This window comes from Neltuma alba, unplaced genomic scaffold (assembly GCF_004799145.2).
Source record: "Neltuma alba isolate B1F8T4 unplaced genomic scaffold, ASM479914v2 tig00004043_pilon, whole genome shotgun sequence".
Classification (NCBI taxonomy): domain Eukaryota; kingdom Viridiplantae; phylum Streptophyta; class Magnoliopsida; order Fabales; family Fabaceae; genus Neltuma; species Neltuma alba.
Genome location: NW_021633540.1, coordinates 42,483 through 61,197, shown reverse-complemented (window position 1 = coordinate 61,197; position 18,715 = coordinate 42,483). Strand labels below are relative to the sequence as shown.

At 36.1% G+C, this 18,715-nt stretch overlaps 4 protein-coding genes and 1 pseudogene across 6 annotated transcripts; 4 read left to right on the top strand and 1 right to left on the bottom strand.

Moving 5' to 3' along the window:
- Window positions 1-729: 729 nt before the first annotated feature.
- Window positions 730-1,693, bottom strand: LOC114743529 (CASP-like protein 1C1; annotated as a pseudogene).
- Window positions 1,694-4,361: 2,668 nt separating this feature from the next.
- On the top strand, window positions 4,362-5,555 carry LOC114743531 (riboflavin synthase-like). Its single transcript, XM_028931738.1, has one exon. The coding sequence runs from the start codon at window positions 4,484-4,486 to the stop codon at window positions 5,300-5,302; it is 819 nt and encodes a 272-aa protein (XP_028787571.1). The 5' UTR covers window positions 4,362-4,483; the 3' UTR covers window positions 5,303-5,555.
- A 9-nt stretch (window positions 5,556-5,564) lies between these two features.
- LOC114743532 (non-specific lipid-transfer protein 13-like) lies at window positions 5,565-7,201 on the top strand. The gene is made up of 2 exons (XM_028931739.1): window positions 5,565-6,866; window positions 7,004-7,201. The coding sequence occupies exons 1-2, from the start codon at window positions 6,487-6,489 to the stop codon at window positions 7,020-7,022; spliced, it is 399 nt and encodes a 132-aa protein (XP_028787572.1). The 5' UTR covers window positions 5,565-6,486; the 3' UTR covers window positions 7,023-7,201.
- A 360-nt stretch (window positions 7,202-7,561) lies between these two features.
- LOC114743530 (E3 ubiquitin-protein ligase RMA1H1-like) lies at window positions 7,562-18,463 on the top strand. Of its 3 annotated transcripts, none has more exons than XM_028931737.1 (3): window positions 7,562-7,572; window positions 16,671-16,855; window positions 17,509-18,459. In XM_028931737.1, exons 2-3 carry the CDS (start codon window positions 16,733-16,735, stop codon window positions 18,304-18,306), a joined length of 921 nt encoding a protein of 306 aa, XP_028787570.1. In that variant the 5' UTR covers window positions 7,562-7,572; window positions 16,671-16,732; the 3' UTR covers window positions 18,307-18,459. The 3 variants fall into 3 exon arrangements, with proteins under 3 accessions (XP_028787570.1, XP_028787568.1, XP_028787569.1); XM_028931736.1 differs by lacking the exon at window positions 7,562-7,572 and adding an exon at window positions 15,862-16,072 and having other exon boundaries at window positions 16,609-16,855; XM_028931735.1 differs by lacking the exons at window positions 7,562-7,572; window positions 16,671-16,855 and adding an exon at window positions 15,841-16,072 and having other exon boundaries at window positions 17,509-18,463.
- LOC114743533 (uncharacterized) lies at window positions 9,583-10,394 on the top strand. The gene is made up of 2 exons (XM_028931740.1): window positions 9,583-9,795; window positions 10,008-10,394. The coding sequence occupies exons 1-2, from the start codon at window positions 9,604-9,606 to the stop codon at window positions 10,128-10,130; spliced, it is 315 nt and encodes a 104-aa protein (XP_028787573.1). The 5' UTR covers window positions 9,583-9,603; the 3' UTR covers window positions 10,131-10,394.
- Window positions 18,464-18,715: the final 252 nt, after the last annotated feature.

Genomic DNA, 18,715 nt, shown 5'->3' with positions numbered 1-18,715 from the left:
TTTTTCCGGCTCTACTATTGTCACCGCGGAAAGAATTCAGTCACATTGAATGACCTTTCTTCATGGGCAAGACTTTTCCAGACACACACATATATATGGTGGGCACAAAAGGGAGTCAAATATTGAAAGCCATTCGAAACGAGCTTGATAAAGTAAATGAAAGTGGGTCCACTTCAGAACAAGAAAAGTAGGCGGCTGAGTGAAAAAAACAGAACCAGTCAGATCATGCTACTCACAGACACCACCTCCGGTGCTTGTGGATTTGAATTACAAACTATAACTTATATTAAGAATCAAAGGAGCATTAAATAACTGTTTAGTGCTTCATTAAATCATGATGTTCATTAATCTGGATTAATAACTAAGTATAGATTGAGAAACCGACCTCTTTCCACACGAATGACAAATGGCTCATTCCACATCTTTCATTATATTTTTACTGCTAGAAACCGATCAAATTACATTTGCTGCTACCGAAGTTTACTGACTTTGAATCTTGTTCAGTGCTTCATTAAATCACGATGTTCGACCATGATATTACATCCGAATCAGGAAATCTCAGGTTTAGTATTCTGTAAAAATATCATATGATACATACATCATATTAAATACTTCCATTGCCAGTACCAAATACCTATGGAAAGGAATCAAACTGACCCCCAAACACACCCCCCCCCCCAAAAAAAAGGAAAAAAAGAAAAAGAAAAAGGAGACATCGCAAGAAAGGCAGAAAATTTAGCAAAAAGAGCAAAAATGATAAGAAAGAGAGCTTCACTTGTGCTTCAACAGCATAGGACTCTGTCTCTGGATGTTTCCAAACTCTGTATTCAGGTTTTACCTGCTTGAAGAAGAGGTAGGATGCTGTAAATGGAATGAACAAGGAGAATAATATACATAATGAGTGCAATGAAACCAGAGGCTAACGCTCCTGTCACTTGATGACAATATTTGGGTACTTGACCACATACTGGCACCCAACCAGTATATCTATTTCCCTTCTTGCCCACATAAGCCATAGCCAATGCGGCGGATATGCTTGAGGTGAGTAATATTGTGAACACCTGTTCAAAACATCAACCCATTAGTTTAGCTCTAATGCAATTTCCACTTTAAGCCTCTTGAAAAAAATCTATAATTTATCAACTAGCCATGTGTAATATATATATATGTATATATGTATATAAGCTCATAAAACTGCACAGAAAAACATGGTGGTACAGATACTGTGTGGTCAAGGTAGTTACCAAATCAAAGAAAATGACGAATTGCCAAAGAAAAACTTCCTGAGGGAAGAAAGAGGACGAGGAATCCGTAGACGGCCACTACAGAGTTGGCAATTACAAAGTACCTAGAAAAAGTGTTGGTATATAAGAACTACATAATCAGCTTATGAATGAAGGAAACGATTCTGCAGAACAATCAAAGAATCAAGTGACAGTGATAGACACTTACTTGAAGGCAGAGGAGTGGGTGTACTTTGCTTCCAAGGATACCGTGAAGAAGCTAAATGTTTCGTGGCTAGTGGCCATGACAATGACGGAAGAAAGGGTCGCCCCAAAGGCCAGGACCCTTAATAGAAGGTAGCAGAACCTCGTGGTTTTGGCCATGGACTGTGCAATGAATTGTGGCTTCAGGGGATGACTTAGTTTAATCGATGAGATTTCAAAGAATATGAGTGACAGAAAATTAAAGGATGATAGGAACGAGTAATTAAGCTGAAGGAGAATAATGGTCGTGGACTGACTACATACTTCTTCACTTCGTTGTGGTGATGTTAGGTGAACTATTCATCTATGTCACCGTCCATGGAAGCTTTTTCTACTTTAGCTGCTGTGTGCTTGTGTAGAGCTTCGGTGTAGTGTCTTTAGGCCATTCTTTATTCTGATCAATTTTTCTAGATATTGGTCATCTACAAGAGTGAGAAAAGGTTACAGTAGTTTGCATGTCGCTCTCAGCTGCAGTCATCCTACGTTAGTCAGCGTTTTCTTTTCCTATTTGTTTTTGGCACATAATTGTCATTTTTTTAATATCCTGGGAAAAAACAGCATGCTTATTGCCAATCCATATGCGTGTTTCATTTTCTTTATATCTTAATACGCCATTATGCTGGAAAAAAAACAGCGTGCATATTGCCAACCTATATGCGTGTTTTTGGCCATGTGTCTCTTTGTCATGCTGTGCTTTGGTCAGCAGCCAAAAAACATAGCCCACTTCCCTCCTCTCCCCTGCTGTAAAATATGATTATTGAGTCAATACTGAATGTTTCTGGGTAAACCGAAGTTCTTACATGTGCAGAGTCTAAGCAAATTACAGTGATCTTTTCCAACCCAAGAGGCACGTAATTACGGAGTTTAAAAGTTTCATGTTTGTCAGCCATGTCTTCTGAGAGAAAATCAGTTTTTACACGCAAAAAAAAAAAAAACATTATGTCATTATTTTGTTGGTGAATATGTCAGACTCCTATCTTTTTTGTTTGACTTTTGCCTCTGTTATGTTTGGTTTTTGTAAAATGGATGAAATGTGTGAGAAAAGTTTTTAGGTTTAAAGAGGAAAAGTGACGCTTGCTTGTATAAAACGATAATTTATTTATAAATAGTAAAGCATGAACGAGCAGTGAATTTATTCCTTCCATTAATATTTGTATCCTTCTTCATTTTTCTTCCACTCCCCAAGCCAAAAAGCAATATTATAGTCGCAATGACTTGTTATGAATCTTATATCAAAGAGTAAGAGAAGTAAAATTTATAAGTTCAAAAAACTCTTTTTCCTAATAAGTTAATTTGTTAGAAAGAAAAATCATTTTGGAGGTACATATACTTTTTTTTTAATTTTTAATTTGTTATATATGTGTTTTCTTCTGTAAATTAAATATTTAATTTTACTCTATTAACATTGTTAATCCTCACACAGATATCAATACTAATAAAGCAAAGTTACAAAAGTTAATATTATTCAAAAAGCAAAATTAAATGATTTAGTTAAAAAAAACACATAAATACCAAATTAAAAATGAAAAGAAGTATAGTTATTTTAGGGTTAATTAATCTGAAGTCCTTATAGTTTTAACCAATTTTGAATTAGGTCCTTATAGTTTTTTTTCTTTTTATCAGGTCCTTATACTTTCATCTATTTTTAATTAGGTCCTCACATTTATTTTTCTTTTTATTAAGTCCTTATAATTTCACTAAAATTTTAATTAGGTCCATCTAGTTTTAATTTTTATTTATTAATTAAATATGAACTTAATTAATAATTAGTACTGAAATATAAAATATTAATAATTATATAATAAAAGATAAGTAATATAATTAATTAATTAAGGAAATTTTTTTAAAACAATTAATTTTTTTTGCTAAAAAAATAAAATTATTATAATAATTCATTATTTTTAGAATATTTGTTTATAAACTAATATTAATATATACATTTTATTTTATAAATAGTACTATTAGAATTTATAAAATAAAGAATAAAAATTCAAGGACTTACTTAAAATAAGGTGATCTTATAAGGACTTGATAAAAAGAAAAATAAATACAGGACCTAATTAAAAACAGGTGAAACTATAAGGATCTGATAAAAAGAAAAAAAATTATAGGGACCTGATTCAAAATTGGTTGAAACTATAAGGACTTGCAGATTAATTATCCCTTATTTTTAATATGGTTTTCTCTTTGTTAGAATAAGCTTTATGTCCTTTTAAATCTGCCTTCGTGATTTTAACAAGAGACATGTTACTCCTCTAGTCTTAAACGTAAGACTCTTATACTAGTGTATATAAAGGTCTTACATTTAGGATCGGAAGAGTATTGTATAGGATGCCCTTGAACAATAGTTTCTCTTCTAAACTAATACCATTCTGCTTCTTATTATAAGTTACTTATATTCCAAACCCGCAAATCAAGAAATATATTAAATTAACTAATTCTTTTTTCATATTTACTCTTATTAAACGTTGAGAAGGGAGAGGAGATGGATTGTATAGGAAATGAAAAGTTGAGAAAGAAATGGAGAGAGATTAATTAATTTTTTATTAAATTAATAGGGGTAAAATTGAAAAAAGATGTTAACTATACTACAAGTGACTTATATTTTGAAACAAACTTTTAGAATATAAATAACTTATAATAAAAAACGGAGTGATATACCATTAGAAGTAAAAAGCAATTAAAGGCATAGAATTTGAAGAAGGAGACCGTTGGGGCTCCTGAAGCTGAACTGCTGAAGGTTTCGGTTGTTCGCGGTTAACCAAAGGAAACTTCTTCTTTTAAAAAAAAAAAAAAAATAGAACAGGTAACCTTTCGAGACATGTCGGGCGTTTGACTTGCCATCACATAAAAGGTCGACGCTACTAGGGTTCGGTGCCGGAAGTTCAGCTCTTATATAGAGGTAAAGGTCCTATTGCTGAATAGATTGTCCCCCGGCTCGTTCGCCGCCAGTCTAGGACTCCGGAGCTCTGAAAAAAGGGTCAACCAGATAAAAAATGGCGGCTTCATGCTCTCTCACCTTCTCATCCAGAACCCCAGCAGTCCTTCCAATGTGTCGATTCGTCAATCCCAAAAGCAGGCCATCCAACGTTGATGGCAGATTCAACTACTTCAAGCCGTCCATTCTGCGCGCGTTCATTCCCTTGGGCAAACGCATAACCCATCGCCAAAGCACAATTCGATGCCTATTCACAGGCATCGTTGAAGAAATGGGCACAATCAAGCAGCTAGGTGTCGCCGATCACGGCGGATTCGACATGAAGATAGGAGCAAAAACCGTTCTCGAAGGCGTAAATCTTGGGGACAGCATCGCTGTCAACGGTACCTGTCTTACAGTGACCAATTTCGATCTCAAGGCTTCCGATTTCATGGTTGGGTTGGCTCCTGAGACGCTTCGGAAAACTTCTTTGGTCGAATTGGAAGCCGGATCGCTCGTCAATTTGGAAAGGGCTGTGACCCCCACCAGCAGAATGGGTGGGCATTTTGTTCAGGGACACGTGGATGGAACAGGGGAGATTGTTTCAATGGATCAAGAGGGAGATTCGCTGTGGGTTAAAGTGAAGACAGCGAAGGATTTGCTGAAATATGTGGTACCTAAAGGTTTTATTGCTGTGGATGGGACTAGTTTGACAGTGGTCGATGTGTTTGATGAAGAAGAGTGTTTCAACTTCATGCTGGTAGCTTACACTCAGCAAAACGTAGTGATCCCGTTGAAGAAAGTTGGACAGAAGGTAAATCTGGAGGTGGATATTCTTGGCAAATATGTGGAGAGACTTCTTAGCAGCGGCTTCGTCGACTCCATAAAAAATTATTGATATGCTGTCAGCTGCTGAATTATAGCTTCGTAGACATGGTCTTCCAGCGATCTATGAGAATATGACAAATCCTTGTGGTCGAAATCTCTTATTTTTATCACGGAAAAAAAACACTCACAGAATATCGTCTCGACTGTAACTAGACTTAGGGTGGATAATTTGAACTTGTTTTACGTCAAACTGTGGTAACATGGGCATTTTGCCGTAGCTGTGAAATTTAAGGTTATGAATAAAGGAGCGTTTCTCTTGAACTGATGAAGTATTTGTACATTTATATCTGTTTTGCCATGGCTATAGATGCCGGGAGAGGAACTTCAATTAGATTCGAAGATATTATTTGGTCTTCTGAAGATATATTGAAGTCTTTGATCACTGACATTTGGGCTTGATGAATCTGATTTCATTGTCAATTCTGCTCAGTTTAATGTAGTGGACTCGCTCACTTTACCTTTTTGGAAAGCAAATAATTAGGACCTATGGTGTCCTTTTCGTATTACACGATCAATTATGGGATTTCAATGTAAAATGCAACTCATTTAGAGGGCAGGATGGGCAGCTTTATTTCTATGGTTGCAACATTTTTCCTTGCATAAATTTTGGAATATTTGTGAAGTATTTTTAGGCAGCTTCTTTTCTGGGTGGGCGTGCCCTGGAAGTTCAATTGGAATATTTGTGGAACATGGTGTCTAATATTTGTGGAACACCATTTGTCCTATCAGCTAACCGTGCAATCAACCAAGGCAGTAACCATCAATCACCCTCTTTTCACGTTCGATGATGCAAACATAAGTCAAAGAATGAATGCAGAGCCATGGGGGTTAAGTCTGGATTGAGATTCTTTGGAATCCTAACAAAGATAATTCATTGTTTATCAGAGATTTCATCTTTTATTTTCTTCGGGGTAAAAAATAATGATAAATAAGCATATGTTATGCCAGCTAGCTGAGGTTCAGTTGTTCAAATCTAGAAGTAAAGCAAGCATGTGATGCAAGTAGTAGTCTTTTCGTCCATATATGTTATGCAGACACCATTTCTGTGGGGAAGTGTATGTTCCAACGGTTTTGAGGGATTTAAGGAACATAAAAATGGCATGTAGTTGAGTTAGTTATTCAAGTGGTTTATCGAATGCTCTAACTCTGGTCTACAAATACTTTGAGCATTACCTACTTTGTACAATCAGAAGAATGGCTCGTATTGTGGGTATTTCAATACTAACATTGGTAGTGGTAAGTGGGTTAGACATAGGTGAGGCATCAGGAAAAGGAGTAGCAGAGGCAATTGATGCGTTAGCGTGTGAGCGTATATTTGAATACTTCACATATTGCATGGAATTTCTGGTGGCGGCTCCAGATCATGAAACTCCTCCGAGAAGATGTTGCACCCACATAGAGAAGCTTAACATACTAGCACATCACAGGACCGGTCCCCGCCGGCTCTGCCAGTGTATTGAGCTCATGGTTAAGGGGGTTGCACCACCTATAGTTTCCGACAGAGTCACTGCTCTCCCCATCATGTGCAATACCCATCTCAGTTTCCCTATTTCCGATAGTATGGATTGCTCCACGTAAGGACCCTTCTTTTTTTTTTTTTTTTTAAATCAAGTTCTGATTTATGTTAACTATTAAGTGCTTGTCGGAAAAAAGAGAGAAGTTTCTCGTTCATAAATGATCAACTAATTGATGCAGCTTCCCTTTTTTGCAGAATTGGTCAAGGCACATGATCTGTACTGTGTGCTGCGGGCTATAATGTAAATTACAGCTATGATACTAAAAGTTGCAATAAGACAATAAAGGTTGTCAAATCCAATTTGGATTAGAATGTCAATTTAAATTGGATTACCAAACTCTACTTCTATATAACCAAACTATTGTCTTGGCAGCAGAATGAGAAGAGTCTCGCTCTGTGTTATATTGTTTTTTTTTTGGTATAAGTAAGGCAAGCGTGAGCTTGTAATTACAGAATCAGAACATTAAAAAAAAATACACGGCCTAAGAAAGCTGCGTTCTGTGACTACTCCCAGAATCTAGCTGCATTCGACAACTAGACACGTGGTAGCCAGATATTTGAGCCTTTGAGGTACAGCTTTTCTGCCGTTATTAGGATAGCAAGTACCTGTTTGATCATTCCATTAAAATTGCAAAAATAAGAATGCTACAGAAACAGAGGAACATTTTCTCTATAGGCAGCATCTTCGCCAATCCCATCATCAGGCAGTCACAGCTCAAGCTTCTTAGGGTCGTAACTGAACCTTTCCACCAAAGTGAGCAGAGGTCGAGTGATACGGTAAACTTAATTAGGATGTTAATGAAAATGCCACCTGCGAATCGGTTTCTTAGTCTTTTAACACGAGATGAGATATGCCGTTTTCTAGACCCACCTGGTGGGTAATAATAGCATTTATTTCACAATCAAGCTCAAAGATAACGCCAGAATTGAGAGAAGGCAAATTCATCTGGCCGAAGAATATGTACCAGGTCTTTTTCATTAAAGTGAAAAAATCCTTAAAGCGTCCTAGGGATCACAATCACAACACACACACAGTGGAGCAGGGCTCTCGAAGGGGTCCATTCACGCGTCTGGAGGGATAAGGAAACCCAACCCTCATATTATGGCACAAGATAACATAGTATTCATGGTACCCTATCTTGGTATTGCACGTTCCATCGTTCTACTGATGCCAGATTCTAACAGTAATATTCCTAACCGTTTGATGGCCGTCCAAGTGTTTGTTTTTCGGCTACATCAACGAAGGCTCAATGAGAGAAAAAGGAGGGGAGGGATTTTAATAATGGGAAGGAGAGGGGAGAAGGATGGAAGGATTTTAATATTACCTTATTTGGATTTATAAAAAGAAAAGGGAGGAAAGGAGTCTTAATATTACCTTCGGTCCTAATTATAAGAGCCAATTGACTAATTTGAGGAAATTAAGGAAGTAAGTTGAGTTAGTTTTTAATCCTAAATAGATGTTGTATTTCCTAATAGTTTTTTATCCTAAATAGATGTTGTCTTTCCTAAAATATCTTTACTAATCAAATATATTAACTAGAACTATTATTGTTAAAAAGACTGCTTTGGAAAAAAAGATATAAATACGAGAGATAAAGTGGATTTGGGTGTTATGTTTAGGATCAAAATAAAAGTCAAATAGGGTTTTATATTAAGGACCGGAGGTAGTGTTACATTGTTTGATTCATGAGGAGAGGGGAGGAAAAAATATTTTTACATGGATAATTTCGTTTTTATTTTATTTAAAATATGGGCATCATGGTCATCACATGACAAAATATGAACATAATGGCCACAACATGTCAAAATATTACTATTTTCCTCCAAATCCTCCCAATTTTGGAGGGGAGTTTAAAATTTTTCCTCCCCTCCTAAAATTTGTATGTTGCCAAATAAGAAGAAATGATTAAACTCCTTCTTCCTCCTTCCTCTTCCTTTCAAATCCCTCCTGCCAAAATAAGGTAAATGAGAAGAGTTGTTTCCAAATTGCATCCGCTGCTGCACCAGCTGGCTCCTGCCGAATATTTCGGACCTGAAAGGAAGCGCCGTAAACTGCAGGGGAAATGCTCTGCATGGCTGGTTAGATCACCACCACGCACGTGTCACTCTCTCATTCCTGGCTTTCCGACATCGTTGGCCCTATCAGATTCACGCCCACCTCCCCCAACTCCACCTCCCGCAAAAAGGGCCACTTAATATTTCTTTATTCGATCACTTCAATGCTTCACAATGGAATTCGTTCGGGTGAATCACATCGCCGAGACAATTACCCAAGTTTAAAGAGTAAATAAATAAGAAAAAACCGCCTTGCAAGGTGCACTTTTTACAGTATTTAATACTCCCATCAATTCGAAATGGAAGATAAATATTGTTAGAGATAAAATAATGTTTATTTTTCCTAAATATTTAATGATTTTTTTAATTTTATTCCTAACATACATTCTTTTTCTCTTTTGATTCATTTATTATATTTTTTACTCGTTTTTTTTATTAATATAGGTATATTTAAAAAAAATACTTTATATATTTATTATTTTAAACTGATTTTAACTAATTCTTTTTAATAAACATAACCAAATAAAGTCTATTTTATATTTTAAAGTGGAGTATAATTTGAATTGGAGTTATGGAAAAATTTTGACGGAGAGGGGCGAACCCGTAATTTAACATGGATGAAAAGGGAGGGGATGAGTATTTCTTGGCCATTCGCAAAGGAGAGTTGCCGCGTTTTCGCCCTTCGGTTGTCACACATAACAAAAGCACCAAGTCACGAACTCTGAGGAGGCCCGCTATATATGTGTGCCGCAAAATCAATTATAGCAACCCAAATTCTCTTTCTCCCTCTCTTTTCTTTCCGTTTTTCCTGCGAGAATATCAAGATCAAGTATCTCAACACAATGAAGCTCTCTGGCCTCCTCGCGGCCTCGGTTGCCGCAGCCTCCGCCACCGTCGTCTCTGTTTCGGCGACCGCGAAGGTTACTTATCAGGTACCGTTCAGCTTTATCCTAGCTACGCTTCGTAATTTTGGGGGGATTGCCAATTTCTTGGGAGTTTAACCTTGCTTGATTGAGACTGAGTTAATAAAAAAAATTGGGATCTGAGATTTCTGTGCTGGATTAGCCCCTTTTTTGACAATTTCTTCTATCTCTTTGTTAATTTCCTTTAGGGAAATTAATTTGCTACAATCTTGGTTTTGCAGGATGGTTTGGTTGGGAAGGGCCTCAAGGAATCGTCGTCGGTCAGGTCATGTTCCGGTAACAAATTCGCGCCGAGATTTGACGGTTTGCGATTTATTGAGACGTTGGTCACTGCCCACAGATGAATCAAAAGCTTCTGATTATTTTATTTCTCTCGCCTTTTTGTTATCCTCTCTCCGTGGTTTTGGCCTGGAGCTGTCTGCAGAATTTATTCTTGGGCAAAGAGTTCAACTCTTCCAGTTTTCCCAGTATGATTTCTAGAGTGAGAAGAGAGAAATTGTAATATTACGGAATATAAGAAAATGAAAATGAGAAAATGTTTCTGGTTACTTTGTCTGCAGGATTTTGATCTCCTTTTTATCTCAGTATAATCAATCCTTGTTGGTTTTTTTTTTTTTGAAGAAAATTCAAGTTAATTGAGCGCGCCCCCCCCCCCAAAAAAAAAATGCAAAACGTACTGTGTCTAGGTTTAGGCCTGAAGAGAATGATTCGTTTACCCCCACCCCAACCCCGCTTTTTGGTGAATATGAGAGCTCACAACAACTTGGGGGAAAGTGGAAAGCAACTCATGTGGCCAAACGGATATTTGCCTGTAGTCATGAACGGATCCTAGGAGAGCAGAAAGAAATGGTTTTTAATGCAAAAACGATTTAAGTTGAATTATTCATCGAATCATAAATATATAGATATATAGTTATATAACTTAAATTTACGAGCTTATATAATTATTGATGAATTTTACCACGTGGAGAAAATTAATGCTTAACTTCGATGGATTATTAAATGAAAAATGTTGCACCCGGATGAAGGTTTTGTTTTTTGTTTTTTTTTTTGGGTGAAGAAATAGGTTGATTTTTTTCCCCAAATTGTTCATCCCACTCTCTAACTTTATCGTCAAATGTAATGGGTGCGACAGTATATTCTTTTTTGGTGCGGGGTTATGGAATGATGCCACCCAAGTTTGGTGGAGGAAGATAAATACGCAAAGACCCAATTTTTGTGGGGTAAAGCAGAGCGCAGAAAAAGGACATGAAAGGTTGAAGCTTAGAAGGGACGAACCATAATTAGCGCTTTACTCTCTATGCCAAGCAAGGATGCCTGTCCTTATCCCATGGCCTCCATGCTGCGTCAAGCCACCCAAAAGCCATGGAATTTCCTTATCATCCACTTTCTATCCCCTGCCTTTAATCAATGATGCTCACTGCGTTCCCAATTTCAAAGGATAATGATCCTTGTCCTTCACTTTTCACTCTCAGACCATTGACACGATGGCATGAGATTGTGGGCCTTCAATCATTCATCATCCAAAAGCCACCGATCACTGCTACTTCCTATCTTTAGTATAACAGTTGATTGGCTAATTTGAGGCAAAAATTGTAAATACGAAAATTAAAATGAAATTAGATCTTATGTTTAAGATCAAATTAAAGTTTTAATTAGCTCTTATATATTAACAAGTGATACTTTTGTTTTGCATACTCATATGGGTATTTGATTGGTATGGTAGATTTTGTTTCATCATCCAGAGTTGGAAGGCTTAGCGAGTCTAAGGATATTAGTTGTACTACTGCTTGCCCCCTTTGAATCATGTTGCCCGCGTTTCTTCCATCACTGATTAGTAAAGGAGGAATCTCACCCCAAAAAAGAAAAAACATTCAATCTTTAATATAAGAACTAATTAGAAATTTAATTTGGTCATAGATATGAGAGAGTAATTTCAATGAAAATGACTGATAAGGGTATTTTAGAGGACAAAATATTTATTTATTATAAATAATTATCTTAATTAATTTTATTGATATTTGTAAATTTGTTATTTAGTTTTTATACCGTGAAAAAAATTAGTAAACAGATATGACAGGGATCACAGGGGTTGCTTCGCAGTTGGTATAGATGGGTATGAACGATAAAGAAGCCCGGTGTGCGCTCATTTTGGGCTTGTTACCGTGGGCCGTCGGATACATGAAGCGACATATTGGTTTTTGGTCATGAAAATTGAAAATCCCAGTCAACTCTGTGTCTTGGGCTGTTGTGTTGTGCAGAACAACGGGGAGGTTTTTTGTGTCCTCTTTTTCTTTTTCGGCCTGATGCTGATGCATCAATGAGTCTGATGCTTTCTATCTTTTGACAAGTTATATAATATCTAGACGAGGGATAGAATTGTAATATCAGTCATATTAGCTTCTTATAATACAAGAAACCCACCATATGATTTAACTTTTATTTCTTCGTACTAACCTAATATTGATGCGTGACAATTAATGATTTGATGGACTAATTTGACAATTTCACTCGTTCGTGATGGATTCTGCACAACACGTGTATCCACTTTTCAGATAAGCTCCCCGATGCTGAGAACGAATGGGCTAGTAAAACCCCCCCCCCCCCCCCAAAAAAAAATCGGACAGAGATATCTTTTTAGCAAAAGCAATTATGTTATACACATTTTGCATAGAGATTATGGCTTTGGCTGATCACATGGTGAGGAGCTAGTCTCTTACAAACATTATTACTAATTGATAGTTGACATAAATATCAAGTATTAAAAGTCACTATCAAGTCAAGCATGAATAACAAAATATGTAGATGCGAAATGATAATATTATCTGATGAACTTCTTGGTTGCCAGAACTTATCCGTAGGCACCCAGCAAAATGCGAGTCGGGCAAACCTTTTTTGGAGCGTTCATTTTTTATGTACCTTGGGAAGTCAGTATCAACTATTTATCCTTTGAGTGATTCTATTTCTGAAAAAGCATCAAAAAGGCATCGAAGCATAAAACGGACTAACTCTCCATTAACTATGGGTCAAATGCTTCATTAACTTATCTGAGTTAAATATGCTAAAGATCAAAATTACAAGGCAGATTAGTTCCCAACCATGGGTTGAATTACTTAAAAAGACTTGCCATGAATATTGGATTTCATGCTCCCATTCATATTAAAATTGATGATTTGGATGTGAATTCACATTAGATTGTTGCTGATTCGGTCATGTTTTTTTCCCCCCCAGTTTCACAGACACCCCAAAAACCAGGTAATAAACAGATAATAAGTTTCATTCTTAATTTTAGGAAAAAATGTAAAAAAAAAAATCGTGAAAATTGTAAAATCACAAATTATGACTTATTGCAAGACTTGTATAGTTTTTAATAGTAATCGAATGGCAAATGACCACAAATTGTTGACAAAATATTTAATTTACAATCTCTTAATTTTTATTGTCTCTTTCTACAATTTCCCTTGAATTTTATGTTTAAAATCATCAGATAAATTGATTTATTTATTGTTTACGATCGGAATGGATACTAGCGTTCCCCTTTCACTTCATCAACTGGGAAAGTTGCCCGGCCCCACATCAATTAGGACTAGATTCTCAATTTATTATCGGACAAGGGATTAGCTTGGGGTTATGCTATATTGATTTAATAATTCAAATCATTGTCAGGCTGATAAGTGTCAAGTGAGGGGTAAGCCTAAAAAATAAATGTGCTTTGTAAGGCGGCTCACGCTTTGATTTAACTTGAGCGATCAAGAGTGCTCTTGTATTGACGTTTCAAACAACAACCTTTAATTTGATTTAATCACCTTGTTGCAGTTAACTTTTTTTCTTTAATTATAAACAATTATTACCGGCATACAAGACAAGACTGTTGCTCATTAAATAAGCTCATTTAGTGAACCAGAAAACTAATGCTAAAAACTGACAACATGAGAAACAGGTTCAGTGAGCGCAACACAGTAGTTCTCATCTTAATTTATTTTTGGGGCAATATTATCTTTAATTCCTAAAGTTTGACTTCTTTTAAGTTTTAATTCTTGGAATTTAAAACTAATAATTTCATACTCTGAAATTTAATTTTATTTTTATCCATCTAAACATTTTTAATTTTTAAAATAAGGTTTGGAAGACCAAAACTACTAATTTTAAATTTCATGAATCAAAAAATAAGTGAGACTAAATTTCAGCAGAAATTATAAATGAAATTAACACATTATTTTGTTCCTTAGGACTCTTACGTTATGTTTGGTACGCAGCATAAGGGGAGCAGGGCAGGGATTGGGTCAGGAAGCGGAGCAATTATCGGTATTTGGTATGAGGCATTGGTAAAGCCTTGAGATTGCACAATGGCACATAGGTGGGATTGGGCAAATATATCCCTATGTATAATAATTTTCGGACAAGTTTAACCCTCTCACTTTTGTTTTCTTTTTCTCTTCTGCCTTCATCTTCAAACTTACACCGAACAGTTGCAGCAATAGCCTTGAAAAACCCATAAACATTAACATATGAAAATGTATCATGAATCAAAAGAAACTGTATATTATTCCAAAATAAAATTATAGCGCACACAAACACAAGCACACTGGATAATTGACGAGGTAAGCTAAAAAATAAAAACGGAGGAAGTGCGAGTTTAAGTTTCAAAGATCATTTGGAAGAGATGGAAGCGAATCAGACTGGGGAGTGAGATCATTTTGCTTCTTTTTCTGGAGCTTGTGATTTTTGTCTCTCTCTTTTTTAAAATATTTAAAAGGGGTATTATAGTCTTTCCATAATTTATATCTGATTATAAAATAAAATTAATGGAGCCATTCCCTTCAAATATTATCCTGTACCAAACATATTTTTAAAGAGCCCCATTTCCAATCTCATTCCCAATTAAAAGCCCCATTGCCAATCTTATTTCCAATCCCAACTCCTCAAATCCAGTGCTGCATACCAAATATGGCCTTAAAAAGCCATGGAAATAAAGAGGCAGTGACCGGAATCTAAGGGGTGCGTGGAAGTCGGAAGTAAATCCAATCCGAATCCTCAGAAAACAACCCACACGGCGACAAACAAAAAGGGGAGAAACGAAAACATGGATAACATTTGACAAGTGGTTACGACATATTAACAGCCTCCAATATTGCCACTTGTACGCTCAATCTGCCCATTTTATTATGTTCCCTCTAAGCTTAAGAGCCTTGTTTAATTGATTTGCCCAATGAGAAAAGGGAATTGGGGTTCCGTGAACCAGACAATTTTCTTATCCCCATTTTAACATCATCATTATTAACCAATATTTCTTTCTCCTCACTTTTAATACTTTTTAATGAGTATGGTATAACCATAAGGGCATTAGTCATCTACGATAGCTATTTTTGTCTGATTTTTATTTTCAACTGAACTAATTTTAGTTTTGTTATTTGACATCTGATACTAATGGAGTTATATTATGCATACCAATTGCTTGATTTTCCTTCAAGTATAAAAAAGAACTGAGTTTAGTTTTGTTTCGATTTATCTCTTTGATTTTAAAATGTTCATATAAGTATAACCCGATTAACATGGTCAAGCACGATACTCATACCAGTAAAAGAGGTACTTTTATTAAAATAAATACCCCTCCCGCCTTTAATATAAGAATTTAATTATTCAGTTAATCTTATCATAAATATAGAACATATTTTATTATTTTTTATATTTATCAGTTTTTTTTCTAAATTACTCCTATTAATATTTTATCAACCATAATCAAGTATGAATGAGAAGAATGATACTAAAAAAGATAACTATAATATTTTAGAAAAAACATGTCACATTTCTTATAATTAACTCTATGACTATTTTATATAATTCATTATCTTATAAAATATTTTCGTTTTGCCATCATTATCTTAAACAATATCATGCTAAACGACAAACACTGTTTTTATGTTGAAATTTTATTAAGCTTTAACTTATCAAGCATTTCCTCATATAGCTCTATATTATTATTATAAACAAATCAAAACTAATTTAATTTTTTTCCCGAAGATTTGAATTCCAGTTTAAACTCATTACTAAAGAGGCAGCTTGCAATCTGTGGATGCCACGTCAGGATATGTTTATCCGTGTGCGCGTCATTTTCGTTATATATAAAGCTCCGTCCTTTCCCTCTTTCCACTCGTCCTCTGCATTTCTCATTTCTTTCTTTTCGTTCTGCTCACTGCATTTCGTGCTTTCTGGGTTCTGGCCTCTCTTCCTCGCCCCTTCTTTCCAACTGCTGCTTCGGCCATCAAGTCCTTCACTGTTTCTTTTTGTAAGTATCAAATTATTTTCCGCTTTTTCTCTCTTCATTTTCCTGCACTCTCATTAGATTTACTTTTTTTTTTTGAACTTTGTGGAATGATTCTCTGGATTCATCTGGGTGTGTGAAATTTCTATATAGGATTTGTTTTTCTATTCTTATAATCAGAGAGCCTAAAACTGTGCCTTGTTCCCCGCAAAATTCGTACGAGAAGCTTTATACGCGCACACACGCTGAGAACATATAAGTCAGCTACCCCCTCCTCTATTTTCTTTTGCGCGCCTTCCTGTATCGTAATCTGTGGATTCAATGTTCTTCTAATTAGAATTACTTTATCTGAGTCTCGCTTTTGCTTGAGAAGGAAAAAATAGGATCTTTTGTTGATAACGGGTTTTTGTTCAGATCATGAATTCTTAAACCGCTGTTAATCCCTTCTTCTCTAGGGCATTCGTTCTGCATACGATAGTTTTAAATGAATTTTCGTTTGCAGAGTATAAGGGATCTTGGCACTCTTTCTTTCTAATAAATTTCAATTTTTCTGAACTCAGGTATTGCAAATTTCCATACAAAGAAGACTCTGCTGGTCTTTTCACGACCGCTTGGCACAAAGATAAAAGATGCGTTGATTAACCAGACTAATTGATAAATCGTTTTTAATAATTGGTTCAATGAATGGCTTTCGACATTTGGAAATTGTTTTCTTCCATTGTCTCCATAATACATGTTATTTCTTTGGTTTGCTTCCCTAACATCCCAAGTTGTATGTGGTTGAGTCGTCCTACTCCTGTTAGCCAGGTATTGTGAAGCAACCAAATGAAGACAACTCTGACTTGCTACCTAACGTTTTTAATGTTTTCCTTCCAATAAAAACTAACACATTATACACCCTACAAAAAGGGGTTTTGTTTAATAAATGAAGAAGGTAGACTAGTCAAATTTTTTTTTTTTTATACCAGAAGGTAGACTAGTCAATTGAGTCTAGCTATTTTGCAGTGTCATTGGGACCTGCATTGGGTGGTCGTTTGATTTTGATGGACATGCAAATCCTAACCTTGTGTTAAAACAACTTCAAATTTAGTTTGGTGAGTACCTACCACAATAAATGATCGTGCTCAGTTAATATCTCGAAGAAAGAATAAAATATATTGCTTTTTTGTCACGAAAACAACCAATGAGGCTCTAGCTTTCCTCAGGAGGGTGAAAAGGATTAAGGGTTCGAGACGTGTAGGCAAAATTTAGACGGTGACCAACTCATTGTTAATTTGAGTTCTTAGGAGGATTTATAGAAAGTCTTTTCTCAAAGCAATGTCCCATGGTCCTAATCCGAAACTGGGGGGACATATCCATGTATGATTAATTAAACATTTTCCTTTGTTTGTTGAGATCCCCGGTACTTGACATTTGTATGACTAAGCTTGATTCTCACATTGAGTGCTCATACTTTTCAGATTCTGACATTCGAGGGAACGCATTGTGAAACAGAAACCATGGCCTTAGATTTGCAATATGAGGATTTTGCAGCGCAAACTGATGCCTTTGGAGATAAATCTTGTGTGGAAAAGTGGAATTCTGCCCCTGAAGCCATTGCAGACTCTGATAGGGATGCTCCTGGTGACTTCGAATGCAATATCTGCCTGGATTCCTTGCATGATCCAGTATTAACTCTTTGCGGTCATCTCTACTGCTGGCCCTGCATTTACAGGTGGCTCCATTTTGGTAATGTTTCTTCTCAAAACATAGTTCAGGAAAGGACATTCTGCCCAGTATGCAAATCAGAAATCTCTCAATTCTCCCTCGTTCCCGTATATGGATGTGTCCAAATCACAAAACCTTCCAAGGGTAAGTCTCCCAATGTAGGGACTGCCATACCTCCAAGACCTCGCGGTCCCGTGTCAGTTCATGACTTTGCAAGATCATGTAACAGCATAGCTGCAGCTCATGACTCGTCAAGATCATATAATACCGCAAGTGCTTCCCGGCCAGCTACGCAATTTCATCAACGCCCTTATGCTTATCACACTCAACAGTTGAATGCATTTGACACAACACATGGAGTTTTTGGTCAGATGATACATGCGAGAGTCTTTGGTAATCAGTTGACAAACGTGTACACTTCTAATTCATATGGTCTCACGGGGAACAACAATCGGAGGGTGAGAAGGCATTTGATGCTAGTGGATAAATCACTCAGCAGAATCTGTTTTTTCATCTTCTGCTGCACAGCTGTGTGTCTTCTCTTATTCTGATTTCCAGTTGCTGCTTCATTTTTCTGCGTGTTAATACGTCCTTGTAAAGAGAAATATTGGCATGTGAATATAGTCAGATTTTGTACATATGTAAGAAAAGGTACGTATATTAGTGCCGATAAATTATCAAATCGCCTTAAGCTTTAAGCAGTATTTAGTAGTTTTCCTTTTGGTTTCACCAGGCACTAGCCTCACTTTTATCTGCATCAGAAAGAAAGGGATGCGTCTGAAATGACTGTCCTTGAATGATAAGTCTTATCAATTGTGATAAGATTTTGCTTTAGTGCAAAGAATAATAATTAAGGTAGTATATTTTAATTGAAGAGTGAGGGTCCATTTAATCTGGGAAGAATATTTCTAGTACAAAGAAAGTTATCCCAATTAGCGGTGGATGTAATAGCATTAACGC

Excerpts from the sequence above, each read along its gene's own strand:
- LOC114743531 (XM_028931738.1), top strand. The coding sequence starts at position 4,484 with ATGGCGGCTTCATGCTCTCTCACCTTCTCATCCAGAACCCCAGCAGTC.
- LOC114743532 (XM_028931739.1), top strand. The coding sequence starts at position 6,487 with ATGGCTCGTATTGTGGGTATTTCAATACTAACATTGGTAGTGGTAAGT.
- LOC114743533 (XM_028931740.1), top strand. The coding sequence starts at position 9,604 with ATGTGTGCCGCAAAATCAATTATAGCAACCCAAATTCTCTTTCTCCCT. Across the intron at positions 9,796-10,007 it reads CCGCGAAGGTTACTTATCAG|GATGGTTTGGTTGGGAAGGG; the intron begins GTACCGTTCAGC and ends TTGGTTTTGCAG.
- LOC114743530 (XM_028931735.1), top strand. The coding sequence starts at position 15,860 with ATGCCACGTCAGGATATGTTTATCCGTGTGCGCGTCATTTTCGTTATA. Across the intron at positions 16,073-17,508 it reads GTCCTTCACTGTTTCTTTTT|ATTCTGACATTCGAGGGAAC; the intron begins GTAAGTATCAAA and ends CATACTTTTCAG.